The sequence below is a fragment of the Passer montanus genome, unplaced genomic scaffold, assembly GCF_014805655.1.
Source record: "Passer montanus isolate IOZ18808 unplaced genomic scaffold, ASM1480565v1 scaffold8, whole genome shotgun sequence".
In the NCBI taxonomy this organism is placed as follows: Eukaryota; Metazoa; Chordata; class Aves; order Passeriformes; family Passeridae; genus Passer; species Passer montanus.
Genome location: NW_024373256.1, coordinates 9,212,538 through 9,229,649, shown reverse-complemented (window position 1 = coordinate 9,229,649; position 17,112 = coordinate 9,212,538). Strand labels below are relative to the sequence as shown.

The 17,112-nt window shown below is 38.2% G+C and overlaps 1 protein-coding gene across 1 annotated transcript in view; it reads left to right on the top strand.

Moving 5' to 3' along the window:
- The window catches only part of CPPED1 (calcineurin like phosphoesterase domain containing 1), a 37,248-nt gene that overhangs the window by 17,585 nt on the left and 2,551 nt on the right, over nt 1-17,112 (top strand). Inside the window, exon 3 of the mRNA XM_039732329.1 lies at nt 5,887-6,309. Within this exon, the coding sequence (XP_039588263.1) occupies nt 5,887-6,309 (423 nt within the window). The remainder of the gene's footprint in view (nt 1-5,886; nt 6,310-17,112) is intronic.

Below are 17,112 nucleotides of genomic sequence, written 5' to 3'. Positions count from 1 at the left end.
TTTTCTCAGATCTTACCTTTATGATACAAGTACTAGAGACTACTAAAAGTCCAGTACAAGTACTGGATCTTTTTATAAAGTTTTTTAAATTAAGTTTGGTTTTGGTACTGTAGCGTAGAGGTTTTTTTCTGTTTGTGATGATTTCATCAGAAGCACAGACCCAAAGGCAGCGGTGGCCTGCGCTTGCTGTGACAGCTCTGTGTTGCTGGGAGATGAGCAAGGATAAGAGCAGAGTTGAGCTTAAGTGAAGGATAATACTTATTTTCACAGCAGAACATGGAGCAGTAAATGCCATGAATTAGGTTGTTCTATGGGCACCTGTGTGGCTGGCGCTCAGAAAAATGTCAGCATTTGCAGTCATTATATTTAATGTCATGCACTGAAACCAGGAGCAGTTGATCCCCTAATAGGCTTCCTTGTTCAGTGGGGGATTTTGGAATTGCCTTAATGTAATAATTGTTCACTATTAGCTTAAACTAGAGTTAAAATTTCTTCTTGTTTTAATGCCCAAAGTTATATAATAAAATTAATTTGTATTTTCATGTAGGAACATTTTTGTGTGATCAGTTTTTGAATCTCAGAACAGATTATTAGTTGTTTCAAATGTACTGAAAAAGTCACTTACAGCTGTAGACAAATGAGTATTCCAGATTCTGCTTTTCACTCGTACTAATGAAATGAAGTTCTTTGTAAGTTAGACTGAGTAGTCAGTTTGTTCAGGAGTGAATATAGTCATATTTACATTATTTTTAACTGCATAATTTTTTGTTCATCATGAAATTTTCTTCAGGCTACTTGAAGATTAGAAATATATATGTCTAAAGAACAAAGAGGAGACATTTTAGCTATTACAGCACAGACTAAAACAAAAAACCTATTTCAGAACATGACCATAATGGGTTTATTAAAATGATCAGCTTATTCCTGCACATAATAATTTGGAATGACACAGTGTGTTGCATTAGCTCATTACAGCAGACACCAGAGGGGAAGTTTTAAGTTTAAAACAAGAAACAATGAAGAGCTCTGGTACGATTGAACTGGTGGCCAGAGAGGTTTCCTTTCTATGCAGTGCCTGTCCATTACCACATTTTTGTAACATCCTAGGACAGAAAAGAGCATGGAGACCCTAGTGTTTGGTTCTGCTTGAGTCACTTTTCTGGGGTGATCAATGCTAAAGAGATGAGTAGAGGGAAGAGTCTGGCCCTGGCAGTCAGGAGGAGTCACCCGTATTGATGGGATGGGGAAGGGCAGGAAAGGAGGCAGCACAGTGAGGATCAGTGTCAGAGCTCTGGGGTGGGGAAGCTCCATCTGTATCAGTGCTCTGAAGAGATGCTGTGGGTTGGTGTTTTGAAAAGTGGCAAGATTGGAGCTCAGGTTTTTGTGTTAATGCACAGCAGTTGGGTGCAGTTGCAGAAGGAGCCTGGCAGGTACAGTGTGGTGTTGATGATATCATTGGGTTTGGACCTGTGATGTCTTCCAAGTGACAGTGGCACCAGTGGGGCTGTCCCTGGGGAGGGGTCAGCAGACAGGGACAATGTAGGATCTTCCTTGTAGCCCTCTTAATTTGGAACCCACAGCCAGGTATTCAAGGCAGGAGCAGAGATGAAAGGCAGTCCTAGTTTGACAGGAGGAGGCTGCTTTCCCACAGAGATGGAGGTAGCAGTGACATTTCCTCCAGTGCAGCTAAAACAGAGCGTGTTTGAGCATAGCCTTGGACCCCCTCCTCCCTAGAAATTTAGGGGATAGTGCTAGGGGAGGTCCTTTAAATGGGGGAGTAGAGAAACTGCAGACAGGCATGAAAACACAGGAAACAGGACAAATGTCTCAAGACTCAAAATAGTTAGACTCTTTGATTTAAGCAATTGTGATGCACTGTAAGGCCCAGGAAAATACACAAATCTATCTGTTGTTTTTTAACAATCATGTGATCGCTTTCAACAATAATTAGTTGTCTTTTGATGTCAGAGTATTTCTGGTATCATCATAAATTAAAGAAGGAATGGGCTCAGTGTTTTTCTAAATCTTGTTTTCATAGCTGGTGTTTTGACATTTTCTATTTTGCTTTTATCAAATGTAGGTACTATTTCTATTTGATATTCTGTATAGTATTTTTAGTATTTTTGTCTGCAATGTATGCAGTCTCTTGGGTTAAATGTTAAACAGATTGCAGTTGTCATATCAGGGCCTTTCAAGAGTGTTGCTGGCATAAAACTTGATTTTTCTTTTTTTTTTCTTCAAACTGAAAATTTGTGCTTTCCATTAAAAAAACAATGTGTTTTCAGCTCCTCTAAGTTTGGGACACTTAAGATCCATTAAAATACTGAGACCAAATAATGAGAAATCCAGGAAATTATTGTACCACATTTTTGAAAATTGTTAAATTATTTGAAGATGTTTGAGCTAAAGGCTTCTCTTGCCTTGGGGGGAGTACTCAGACTTCACCTAACACCAAGCCAGGAATGCCTGGGGGTACCACTTCATAATGCCATTGTAACCCCCTCCCCTTCACCCTCCTGATTCATGTCAGTAGAAAAACTGGTGCTATTAATTAATTGATATTTTTTCATTTGGAATACTTCTGGAGGAAAAGTTACAGTGTTGTTGGGGGTTACTGTATGGGAAGGATTGTGTTATACAAAAATTGCCATCAGCATTGCAGATACAGCTTGGGGAGAAACAATGCTCTGAGTTGTTTTTCATAGCTGGTGCCTTACAAAAATTAAACCCAACCCGATCTTAGAAGGTGCACCCTTCTGTGGAATACCAAAGGAAATTGTAACTGAGGATTAGTACCTAAAGGATTATTTCTTTGTCAGAATAATCTGTAATTCTGCTGACTGAATACAGCTTTAGCAAAAGTGGTGTAAAAGTACTGTCTTGAAATCTGTTCTTTCAGTGTGTGTGAAGAAGGCTGGTTGTCTTGGTTCCTTTAAGCAGTGCAGGACAGAACTCTGGAGCTGTTGAGGCAAACAGGGATATACAACAGAAAACAACAGGCATGGTGACATTGCACCTTCCTGCTCCTGTTCACATCACTCAGCTTTCAAAAATGATAAGCTGGGAAGCTGTGGAAAATTGCACACAACTGCACCAGCAACAGTTCCCACTTTCATGTTTTTCATAAAAGCCAAGCTGCCCTTTGTGGGCTATTAATTTGTGAAATAATTTATCTCAGAGCAAGACTTTATTTACACAACCTAGCATGAAGACAGAAAATTGTGGCCTGGAATTTTAAAATGTCACTGCAGATGATGCCAGGATAAACATCACAGAAATTTATTTCAGTTACATCTACCCTGGCACTTCACGAATAATTTTTTTCATATTGCCTTTTGGCACTATATTATTTTACTATTCACCTACAACAAAGCTCTGTCAAAGCCAAAGAAATACATGTCCATCAAACAGAAATGTTCTTTATAAAAATTGGAATAATTAGATATTATAGCTCTGTGCCTGAGATTAAAAGGATATTTTTTATGCTGTGGCAGGGACTGCTTTAATTTTCCAGTGGCTTCCTTCTTTACCACTGTCTTTGTCGTCTTTACCTGTTCCCTACCTCAGAGATGTGAAGTCAGGGAGGTGCCTCAGGAGGGCTCCTTGTGGCACACATTTGTGTTGTGTTGTGGTGCTGCAGCTCAGGGCCAGTGGGACATCTCAGCCCTTGCTCTCCAGCACTGACCAAGGGGTCCTGAGACATTCCTCCACTTTTTCCCACTTTTCTCTCTGTGGAATTCTCTTCTTTTGAAGTTGTTTTGACCTTCTGCCAAGAAGATCAAGCCAAGATGTAGTTGTTCTAAATCAATCTCTTCTTAGTAGGATTTCCTAGGCTCTTGGGCTGAGACCTTGTTTTCCATTTTGAGCAATCTGTTTTCTGCAATAAACACTGAATATGTTTCTCTGTTGCTATAGAAATAATATTTCATTAAATGAGGGAATCAGTGCCCTGCTGTCGACAAATCTAATCTAAGTGTTAGTCTCTAGAGCTTGAATTTCACCGCTGGGAAGAGGTATACATAATTCTGCAAATTATTTCTGTAACTTTTGCATAAATGTCTTTATACTCTGCAACTGTTAGCTAAATTTCCCAAAGTGATAGCATGGAGTTTAACATGGTGTAATGTGTTTACATGGATCTGAACAGAGCCTTCCCCCCTTGCATTTTCCCACCCTCCTCCCCATATATTTTCATATTTAGAGCTTGAAATTTCCAACTCTTTCCATAGGAAAATGGGAAGTGGCAGTAAAAGCAGCACTCTCAGCCAGGTTCCTTACCCTGTGGACAACAGTGTGCCAGGTTTATTTGAATTTTTTGTTTTATTTTTTAAAATTCAGCATCTCCAAGTAATATAGATGTTATTTGCCCTGGATTTTTTTCTGGGATTAACAAGAACAGCCTAAACCAACCATTAATATACCTCAAAAAGTGATCTGCTCTCCACTACTTTCTAGACTCCCCTGGCTATCATATGCCCAGTATTTGTAAAGTTACTCAGATATTTTCCTACAATAACTTTCTACCCTCTGCAGCAGTTAAACCCAAGAGAGCTGTGGATTTTGACTTAATGCACCTCATATCAATGTCCTTACATTTAGACACAATTTATATCTAATATGGGGGTTTTTTCTCAGAATTTTTATAGAGCTGTATACCAGTAAATTCTGGTAACAGCAATAAGGTGGTACTAAAGCCTGTAACTGTAGGGTATGTAAAACAAAATATTTGTTAATAAGGCTCAGTGTTTGTCAACATATTCATCATGAGTATTTTGAAGAAATTGTAGAAACCCCTTTTATCTCATAGAAACAGGAATTGCAATACAGGAACCCATTTATGCATTTCTGTGTATAAGGTATGTGTGTAGTCAGGAAAGTAAAACACAATTTAAAAGTACATGATGATTGATTGGCACAGACCTGTGTGCAAGTGTATGTTAGAAACCTGAATACAGAGTTCTTGTAAAAATCCTGTTACAGCTTTTGGTTGAAAAATGGAATTATTATTTGTTAAATGGGCCCATTCTTGATGTGTGTTATGTATTGCAGGGCAAAACCAATTTATACATGTTCATTTAATTAATTAATAATAATCATATCAATGACCTCTAGTTAAAAATTAGTCCTTAGAAAACATAGGAAAACCTCTATAATCATTAGAAGAAAATAACTACCCTTTTAAAACTTCTTTCTAAATTTTTTCAGTGATTGTAAATCAGTCTGTCAATACAATAAATCTTCATAGGCTGGGACAAATTCCTGACATCCAGAAGAGTACCTGTACAAATATGCATATTAATACAAATGAATTGCAGGGAAAAATAGCAAAGTACACAACTAATTTCTTTTTATCTAATGGCATTCTTATTATTAAAAGAAACTCATATAAATAAGTTGTCACAAGACACTGATATAAATTTTTGCTGTTAAAATAGTTCTTGTAATGAAAAAAAAAAAAAAGAACCAACAACCCTTAATTTTGTTGCACAGCCATAAAATATAAACCAGAAGTTGGTCTGGTTTTTACCCTTGTGCTGTTACACCATCCTAGGCTGCTGCATTTTTTCACCACATCATGAGTCTGTAGATGAAAAGAATCAGCTGAAGCTCCTGGTGCAAAGCAGTGACCATGGCATCACCTTCTGCTGTGCTCTCTGCTGGTCCTGTCCAGAGCCTGCCTCCAGGCCAGCTACTGCAAATGGCTTGGCCTTGGGAAGGGAGGGACAGGGCTGGGTGGAGGTACAGGGATAAAGTGGAGATATTTTCATGATCACATCTAATACACAATATTTTCTTGCTATGCACAGTTCCATAAACAAAAGCTAACAATGAAGGTGAGAAAAAAAACAATAAACACTCAAATGTTTTGTATTTTTTTTCCTTTAGGAACCCGATGGAAAAAAAACCAAGAGCAAGATTTAAAGGATGTTCTGAAAAACACTGACCAGGACATACCACTGGTATTCGTCAGTGGGAACCATGACATTGGCAATACTCCATCCAGAGAAACCATAGATGATTATTGCCAGAACTGGGGAGATGACTACTTCAGCTTTTGGGTTGGAGGTGTTTTCTTTCTTGTGTTGAATTCTCAGCTATACTTTGATTCTTCCAAGTGCCCTGAGTTAAGGCAAGCCCAGGATGCCTGGCTCGATGAGCAGCTGGCTGTGGCTGCAAACCAGAAATGCAAGCATATAATTGTATTTCAGCACATCCCTCTGTTTCTGAGCAAACCTGATGAAGATGACGATTACTTCAACTTGGGAAAATCAGTTCGTCAGGAGATAATGGAAAAGTTTCATAAAGCAGGTATTTTCTCAAACTTTCCTACTCTTGAATTTTTGTTTCAAATTGTTAATGTCTCTGCTGCCAGACAAAATACATTTAACTTAAATGGTACTGTTTCCAAAGAATTTTTGAATACAGCTTATAAACCTCATTGTTTCCCATGGATCAAAATTATCAACTGAATCTACTCACCTGTAAAAAGTACCAAACAAAATTTAAAACTTTGAACGAAAAGTAAAAAGCTAAACATTAAAAGTTCCTTTACATAAATAGCAAGGTTTCCATTTTGCAAGTACTGACAGATACAAGACAACCTGAGTTTTTCCTGCCTACAGAGGAAAGATCAGGTATTGCCATAGGAGAAAAATACAGAATTTATGTTTTACATAAAACATGGAAACAGAATTCAGAATTACCTTGGAGGTTGCTTTCTCCCACACTGAGCCAATTTTAAACCAAGAGTGTAATGCACCCCAGATTTATTCAGTGTTAAAACAAGTCTTGCTCTGCTAAAATCAATCCTTTGCACATCCGCTTCTAATAGGGGCCATGTCTGGGATGAAGGGCAGGTGGAGCATGTGCTAAATGAGTAATTGTACCAAATCCCTCAGCTTTGTGTGATGCCACTTGAGCGCCATGGAGACAGACACAGTACACAGCTACTCCTCCATGCTGTTTCCATTGTTTCTGGTAATTGTCTTCATGTTCCTGGAGTGTGCCAGTCTCTCAAAATTTCCTGCCATCGCTGCATCAGAATGTCATTTTCTCTGTATCTATAAGAGAGCACATTATTTGGATTACTGAACAATGCAAATTTTTTATGATCTCATTCCCAATTTACCATCTAATTGTTAAGCCTGGACTCATCCAACTCAGCGTAATTTCCAAGCTCTCAATCTCCTACTGTTTCCAATCAGTGGGGCCAAAATTCACAGCTATCTGAGGGCTCTCCAGGGCGCTGATGTATTTGAAGATTCAAGATTTACAAGTGGGGTTTTTTCCCCATAAGGAGACATGCTGAGACCATGTCATCTTTTTTCATTTTTGTCTTAGTGTTAATATAGTGGGAAGTGTTGCTCTTGGAGAGCTGGGCAGCTGTGGCTGCCTGTGTTCCATGGGCTGCAGCACATCCTAGTTCATGGGTGTATCCCAGGAAACTGGAATTAGTGTGGGAACCAAGACAGTTCTTTTCTAGGATTTTCTGCCATCCATTTGGTTTACTGACAACTGAGAACATTATTCATCAAGAGGTGAAAGAACATTATCATTGTAACATTGTTGTTACATTGTGGTGTTTCTTAGAAGGGTGTCCAGAGGCTTAACCAGAAATTGGGAAGGCTTCAAATGATGGGGGAAAGGTATGGAATGGAAAGTGAGCAATACAGCTCTAGGGAAGAAATTCCCAAACTCCTTTCTGTGCCACCTCTTTGTTCCCTCCATAATTTCTCGTTGTGTCCCTCATTCCCATCTCTAATAAGTTGTTTGGTTCCTTAATGAGTGTGTTTAAACACAGATCTTTGGCATGCTCGTTACTATACACTGAGTCAATAGGTAACATTTGCAAGCCAGTAATCAAACGTTTTGCTCCTGAAATGAATACAGAGAACAAGCAGCTCAGTAACTCAGACTGCTGAGAAAAATGAGCTGAATCAAAAGTTGGCTCAGAGTTACCTTAGTAACAGGTGTGTTCTGTTTCCATTTTATTATTGTGTTTAAGAGCAGCTTTTGTGAGACCACAGAGGTCTCAGTGGGTTGCAGAGAGACTGTTGGCATGGTGGCATAGAGGCACAGAGATGCAAGGACACCACTTGCTTTCTGGACCTCTGCTTTGCCAAAGAACAATCAAGTTTAGCTTGATTAGACATGAAACTGGTTTTCCCCCAGTTCATTTCATACATTCTTGGAGGATTAAAACCCAGAACATTGCAAATGAAATCCCAACATACTTTGGTGGGTTTTTTTTAATTTAGAAGTTTGGTATAACTATTTATTCTGGAAAAACAAAGTCAGTGTGCCTTTTCAGGAGACCACCAGGCTGCCACTATTCTTCTCCCCCAACCTGTCACCAGTCCTTCCTTCCTTCCTTCTGCCTCTTGCTGTTTCAGGGCTTGTAACCATGTTTGTTGGGTCATTATGTCAGTAACATGCATAGTTTAGGGTGTTTGGCATTATTAGATGGACATCATATTTCAGGTGTTTATAACACAGGACAAACCTGGAATTACCCCAGTTATCATGTTTATACTTTTTCTAGAAGTGTCAAACATGGAGGCATAACTCAGCAGGTTAGAGAGGTACAGGACAGCAAAGATAATCTAGTAATGCAGGTCTTTATGAGAACAAAGAAATTCATATGGATTGTGTAGGAAATAGTCAGATATTTAAAGTATGGTCATATTGGTCATATGGTCACAGGTGCTTTAAACTGAGGTGTGTAACTTCAGAAAATTATTATTTTAATTCCAAAGCCCAGATCTTCTGTAGTTATTGTATTCTAATCACCCCCATGTTACATAATGGTTTTGGTGTAAGTATCTGCTCATTACAAGCAGAGATAAAAGACTAGCTGTAGAGGCTACATCTGGTATGAAATACTGAATTACATTTCTCACATTAGAAGTGTCCTTAACAGTTGGGCTAATTAAAGATAAAATCATGTCCTTATGATAAATATTTATAATTGAAAATCTGGCACTTACAAATATGTATTACTACTGTGCAAAGTTAAACCATACTTGTAAGCTGCATGTGTAAGAAATCCTGCTAGACCATGGTTTTCTTAAATGCATTATAAGAACTGTTGTCCTTGAAAATGTGGTTTCGGTCACAGTGAAAACCAGCTCAGCTGAGAGCAGAGTTGAGCATTTAAGTAGAGATACCTTTGTGAAGGTGTGTTGGTATAACTTCTGCAAGTTAAGCCAAAGTTGTCAAAGCTCTGTCTCTCCTGCATGCAGACGTTAAGTACAGAAAAAACCCGTGTGCAGGAACTGTGAAAGAGCTGACCTGACGTTCTCATCTGTAAGATCTGCTGGAGTCACTCGACTCTGCTGCATGAAATGCATATTCAGCTTTTAAGGATTTTACAGTGCTGATATAAATAGGCTTCCTCATAGCATTGTAGGGAAAATAAAGACGTAGTAATGGTCTAGCCAAAAATCTGGTCTGCAAGTCATATGTCTTTGATAAATATAAGCAGCAAATTAAGTTTTCAAATCAGGCAGTTTATGTAATAGAAGACCTACTTTTGCTCACATATCTCATTCCAGTAAAATTTTCTTAGGACATTAAATATTTTTTTCTATGACCTGAAAAGTATGCATATTTTTGGTGAGCTCTATACAATCTTTTAAAGACTTTTTGTCCTTAGAACCATCACTGACACACTGAGCATTACTTTCATTAGGTAATACAATATAGTAATAAATGTTTCTTAATGGCACAAATCAACTAAAGCATTTAAGCAAATGTCTAAAGATGTTTAGGAGCTCTGTTGAATAAAACCTAAATTAATAGATGGTTTTTCACCAACAGGGTTGAAAAGAGATCTTGTTCAGAGTTAGATTAAGAATATGTGGTCTATGTAGCTGAGAGATGATGCATCTTAGAGAAAATAACTAAACCAGAGATAGAAATATACAGAAGGAAATTCCCTACAGTCTTCAGCTTCTTTTAATTAAAAAGTTTTAAATTCATCCAAGTGTCTTCAAAGCAATTTTTCAGATGTGGTTAAAAGTATTTAATATGCACATGGGGGCAAAAATACCAACCTAACTTCATTAAATGGTGTGTTTTTTCATTATATTTGTGACTGGAGGTGCTGTAACTTCTAACACCTTTACTCATTAAAAGAGTGTGATATATCTACATTCTCCTCTTCGAAATGTTGTGACAGGAGAGCAGTGTTAAAAGAAGAAGAAGCTCTCAGAACATCCACAGCTGAGATATATTTGAGCACAGAATTAAAGCATGGAGTGTTGAAAGCTGTTGTTTCTAAAATTTACCAGACAACATATGCTATGTTTCATTATTTTCTTTGTTGTGTAATCAGAGTTGACAAGGGAGTAATATTTTCATCTTCCTGCCATTGAGACCTCGATTTTGGCAAAGCCCATACATTGAGTGAGTAATCTCATTGCTTATATGTCAGTATTTAAGATAATTTAAATACTCTCAACTTCAGTGATTTAGATCAACCTCTTTCAAGATTACAATGATGCACTTATGGCCCAGGTAGAGTGACCACATTTGATATATTCTATGTAAGAACAGTTCCCCAGGTATAGTAATGTAAGTCTTGCATAGACATACACAAACATAGATTTTTTTTAGTTGTTTTTTTCTGAAATTTAGCAGCAAGTACAATATACATATACTCTGTAAGGACATTAAGTGATATTTGTTCTCAGAAAAAAAATTAAATCAGTTTTATGCACTGGACTAAAGCTTCTTCTTGATCCTTAGAGCACACAGCAATCCAGGACTGTTTGGGGTTTGTGTCAGCTCTGTGAGAAAGCATCACTTTCAAGTGGAAAAAAGTAGGCATTCACAAGAGACATTCACAAAAATGAACTTGAAGGACGGAGTGACCTAGAGACAGGGCCTCTAAAGGTTTATTTAGACCAGTGCTCTAATTAGGTGATCTGGAATCACCCTCTGGCTGTGCCTGTTGTTTCTCCTCTGATTATATAGGGAAAACAAGTGACACTAAAATCCTTTTCTATATAGGTCTATTTAGTATTGTCTTACAGAAAGAAACTTTCAACATAAATATACTTTCCGAAATAATATTTTGTCTCCTACTTACACTGACCAACTGACCACCAGCCACACCAAACTCCTGATTCTTTAGGGTACAAAGCAAATTTAAGGCAGAGATTTCCTGCATGTTTGCAGGATAATGTTTGCAAAGAGTGCATGGGATATTTTTATTGAGATGCTTATAGAGCTATGCAATGTAAATTCTAATTACTCAGTTCTCTTTTATTCCTACAGCTCTTCTGAGAAGGAAGGTCAACAGAGAGCTGCAAAAGGGCTACACAAAATAGTTCTGTATGCTACTGAGGGCTGACCAAAAAGCTTATGAAAGAGAGGATATTGATCCCCAGTACTTACCAGTGGGACTGTTTCCTTCTTCTAGTGCTCTGTTGGGAAATTATTGGGGGTTTTTTGATAACAGGGTCTGAGAGCTGCCTGAGCACTGAGCAGTTAACAGTGCTGTGACTGATGCTTTCACATCTTTGTTTGCTGCTGTAACACCTGCTTGGCAGATGAGGCAGTGGGAGCACTCTGAAATTGCAATGAGATAAAATCAATTCTATTCTACTGAAGAGATTTTGTTTTCAAAGACTTCTAAATATTATTATTCCTTGTGTAGCACTGGAGTCTTGAAAAGATGAGATACACCACGTGCCCAGGGGAGAAAAAAAGGTGCAGCAAAAAATGCCTATGGTTAATGTGGCTCTTGTAGGGAAGCTGAAAGAACATCATTTTGGAGTGCAAAATTGTTGAGAGAACAGGTATTACTCTTGAACCGACCACGTTGTTCAGCACTTCAGACAGCAGCTGTACTCTGCAAGTGAAAGGAAGAAAGAAAAGCCAGTTTGTGCCTGATACTCCAGGGAAAATGTTCAAGATCGATTTATCCATATGACATAAATGGTTGTATTTGCCAGAAACACTGCCTTTTACAAAATACCTATGCACTCTTACCTGTGTGGGGGTGTACATCTCAAAGTAGCATCTCTGTGCCTGGATACTTGCTTGGTTCTCCTCTCTTTGAAAAATATGACGGTACAAGAGTGTTGATAGCATTCAAATGCTCCAATACAATTTAATGTCTTTACAGAACTGCTTCTCCACCTTTTTGCTTCCACTTTGGCTCTACTGGTGCTCCTCCCTAGCTCCTGCACTTTAGGGGACAAATGTATCCAGGATCAGCTTTTTCTAGTCTGTCCTCTTTCTTCAGTCCTTAAATGAGAAACAGATTTGTTTGCTGACCCAGGGATTTTTGCATAAACATAACTCTATTTAAAACTAATTTTATCATTACACTTGAACAGATAGCTGAAAAGCAGAGTCAGAGTAATGGGACCAGAATGAGGGTCTTAATAGCCCAGTGTCCTGCTGCCCCTACTCCCCAGACACTTGTAAAGGGCACAGGATAGCAAAGTGCATAATGGTATTTTTTTCCATGCCTCTTCCCACCTCCAAGATTTCTTTCTTTCCAGGACTTACTGTGTCATATTAATGTTACCAAGATAATACAATTTAGTGATTCCTCTCTGGATTTGTTCAGTTGATTTGTGAAGGCTGCCAGCTTTCACAATGGTCTGCAGGAGGGAATTTCATGTTTCACAGCTCTCTGAAGAAATGCCACCTTTTGTTTGCTTTGAACTTCACCTGCAGTCTGGGTGGAGAGCCATCAACTTGTACATGAAATGCAGTGAGCATGGATTCATCTCTGCAGTTACTGTAAAAAATAGTTCATTAATCAGCACTCAAAAGGTGACAATCTGAACCATGTGATAAATTTCATAGTTCAGTCAGAACCACTTTTTTTTTCCCCAAATTCTCTACAGAGAGCATGGGAAGAGAGGCAAGGTCTGTACTGTACCCATTACATATTTATTATGTCATTCATATTGCACTAATTTAGCCTTCTCCTCCTTTTACAGTCTCATTTGCTTTTGCTGAGAAAAGCATTTATTTAATTGAAGGCTCAGTCTAAATAAAGCATGCTACTGATTGCCTATGCTGATTATTCCAGGCATTCTCCTCCTAATTTGGAAAATCTGCTTGCTTTTCTTTGGTTTATTTTTATGTTGGTAATTTTTTTCCTGTATTTTTACTCTGTCCATAGTGCTGGGTTGAGCAGTTTGATTTCCAGCTGAGGTGAGGTCAGTCACATTTTGGACACAGCAAACCTGCCTCAAAAATGGGGTTTGTACATTTGGAACTAGAGTTGGAAAACAGCTTCTTCTGAATTCAGGGGCTTTTGGAATCAAGCCATAGAAGTGAGTGTAATTACAGAAACTGGAGTCAGACACCCCTGGAATTTAAACTAGTTCAAGTCTGAATTACAACCCAATATTATCTGATTATGTGAGAAAATCTGTTTCTCAGGTACATGTTTCTTTGGGGTTTTCAAGGTAAACCTGGCTGCATTGTTTTCCATCCTTGTCACTGCAACGCAGTTTGCCTAGAGACGGGCTCAGTCTGTATTTCTTGAATTAAACTGGAAAACAGTAAATTTTTCAAGAAGTTAAGAAAAGCGGTGAAGATGGGAAATGCTGCTAAAAGTTGTCCAACTTCCCAAAGCTGATAAAGTGAGGAAGATGCAAATCCACAAGAGCCTGGTGAAGCTCTACTATTTATTTGGTGAGCTGGCTTTAGAAAGCAGACAGAAAATGAAAGAGAGGGGAGAAAGTCTTCAGAGGCACTTCTGAATTTCCTTTTGAAAATGTGTGCAGTAGAAACCATCAAGTGGTTCATAATGTGGTTTTCACATGGAAAAAGGTATCCAAATTAAAATATGAACTTAGTTTGAAATGTTATTAAAATAGAGTTGTGCTGTAAAGATTCTGCATTATGAAACAGGTAGCATCAAAGGCAGCATGCTGAACTGCATGAGCTGGTAATTCCCTCCCCAGCACTCCCCTCCTGCCTTGCCTCAGCCACTGCCCCAAGGGCCAGAATGCAGTCTGTGAATTAGCATAAAACTGAAGTGTTTATATGCTTTTTTCATGGTTGAGCTGATGAAAAGTCTAAGGCTTATCAACATATTTAAGTATTACATCTCATCACATGACTCTTTAACAATTCTTGTTTGGGTTTGTTCTTACATCATTAATTATTTTTGCTAAGTAGGCTGCTCTGGGCTCAAAGAAATTGTACTAAAATAGGTATTTCATTCTTTAGTAGAGATGCATTATTCTGAAGGGGGAAAAAATTTACCATCAGATCTTTGGAAAAGGAAAATCTTTTTGTCTTTCAGATTTAGCTTTTTCAGATCAGAACTAAAAAGGATATTTTGTGCTTGATCAGAAAGTGATGGTAAATTGCATGGCAGGAGAACAGCTTTGGTTTACTAAAATCAGAAGCAATTCCTTATCTAAACCTTTTTTACAAAGACACTGACTTTTTTCACATCTTGACTGATTCTTAAAAGTCATGTTTGGTAGCAGGCATGAAGCTCAGTGGATTTAGGTGTTTTCTTGACTCAAGTAAAGTTTTAGCACAGACAGAACAAGACCTGGTACCCAGCAGTGGGTGGAGCCTGCTCTGTATCTCTGGCTTCCAGTCCTGTCCTGATGAAACAATTGATTTGGCAGTTCAGATCTTTTTTTTTAGCAGATACTCTGTAATCTGTGTCATGTTGTTACACAGTCTGACATCAAATGATGATGATCACAGATACAGGATGTGTGGATTGTTTTGCTTTTTTTTTAGCATAACTATCTGCACATTTTTTTACTTTATTCTGATTTTAATCCATTTTTTCTTTAATGAATAATCCATTAGGTATGAATAGTGTCTTGCAGTAATGGATCCAGCTTTTTTTAGTAAATGGATACTGTGAAACCTCCAGTCACATTTAAATTCAAATAACAGTGTATTTCATAAAAAATGAAATAACGAATGCCTGTGAAGGTGCTGTTCTTTGGACATTTATTTACATGGGAGTTATTTAGTATTTCATACAGCTTTTATATCAATGCCTCTTCCAGCTGCTGTTTAAGAACCCAGTGATAAAACACAAATCACTGCTCCACCTTTTTTTCTTCTTTTGTAGTGGGAAAGGACTGTATGTTTTAGTGTATAGCTGGATACATTTAACTGACCTGGGGATACATTAAAGTGGGCTATAAAAACAAGGCCAGGACATTGTTCTTTCCTCACTGAGTTGGGGAGAGTAGGGGGGAAGGGGTGGGGGTGTCTGTTGCTAGCAACTTGACGTTATTACTTCAGAAAAACATCTGAAATTAATAAATTAAATTTGAGCACAAACATCTCTAAGATTCGTTTTATGTTAAAGATCAAAAGCAAGAGCAAAGTAAATTGCCTGCTTGTCATCTTGGTATTATTGCAGTGACTGGTTCAGCTTTCCTCCTTGTGCTAGCTCACAGAGTGGGTGCAGTACAGCTCAGGGAACAGAAAAGTGCTCCTGCAGGAAAACCCCATCAGTGAGCCTCCATCAGTACTCAGCAGTGACCTGTTTGTCACTTGTCCTTGTCCAAGGTGCAACATCCTGTAACCCAGCAATAACAAGAGTTAATACTAGCACTAAAGTGTATCTGAAAACTGAAGTCTGGGCAAAATATTTTACTGATGTGTATCTCTGTCTAGGATGGGTTTCTCAAAATCATTCCTTGAATTATGAGACAAGTGGAAGGGTTTTTTTCTTTAGCATAACTACAGTTCCTTTTTTTCTTCTGTCCTTCTAATTACACTTAGGGTTTGGTTTACATATATGATGACACAAAGTTTTGGCTTCTTTTCCTCTTTTAAATTGAAATGTCAAATTCTCTGGATGGTGGGAAGATGCTACTTTAGGACACAGATTCTTCCAGTAAAAAGAGAGAACTTAATTCCCTTCCAAAATACCTATTTCTGTTACTAAATGTGTGTCACATGGGTTTGCACCTCACTATGGGTTTATGATTCTTACTTGTTCTTAATTTTTTTCATAGACTAAAGTAGTTCTGCTTACCCACAGAAAAAGTGGAGAATACTGAAGAGGTTTGTTACCTTGTTACAGTAGCAGCATCACTGACTTCTGTATTCAGCCACTGCCTTTTGAGGAACTCTAACTGGATTTCTCCCAGGATGTAAAAACACTTCACCAGTTTTGCTGGGTTTCTGCAGCTGGCTCAAAGCAAGCTCCCAAAGCTGTCCTGCAGTGTCACTCACACGTGTACCTCATGCAGCAGCCAGAGGAGGAGTTCCACTGCAGGATAATCTGCTCAGTGACAAGGTGGCTTCATTCTCTGTTTTCCACCTTGACTCATTTGCTGTTTGAGAAGGGCTTGGGTTTGAAATATGAAAGCCCATGTAGCTCTTACCAGACACACAGCAGAATAATTTATATTTTGCTTTCCAAGCTGCTTAATTTTTAACTGTACTTTGAGCCAAGTTTATGTATTTTATATCAGCCTTCAGATCACTCACTCCTACAAAAGCAAAGGAGTGATGTTAGCCAGCTGTCTTAAGATGGGTTCACCTACTTCCTTTTTCATTTCATCTCTATGAAAGAGGTCTAAATCTACTGCAGGAGAAAATGTGGAAGGTTTTCTCTGGCAAGTGAAATAAGGATTTCCATGTGAAGTTGTAGTATGTTCCTCATTACAGCTCTCTGCTTTAAATTGCCTCTGCTATTTTCCAGGATTTCTGCTGTCTGAAGGCAAAATCAGTTGTTGATTGTGGCTTGGCTTTTTGTTGTTGGCTTTTTATTTTTTAAATGTCATTTAAGGTTGTAGTGTCTCACAAATTCCCCTCTCTGGCCTGCCAACAAAACTTCCAGTATTTTTAGTCATCAAATCCAGTAGTTTTTCTGTTTCACAACAGTATAAAGTAGCATTAGATGCAGCTTCAGGAAGCTGTAAGAGTCTGGACCAAGGGTCTAAGGACTTCAGACCAAGCATGCCAAAACATAATCCCAAATCCTGTTTGTAAAATTAGTTATTTATGCTAACTCCACATTTCCATTCAAAATAAAACATACACTCCCTTAAATTAGCAAGAAAACTGATGAATTTTTTTTACCAAACTCTGAATGCTGTTCAGTGTGCTGCTCATCTTGACCTAAGGGCAGAGCTTGGAAAGGCT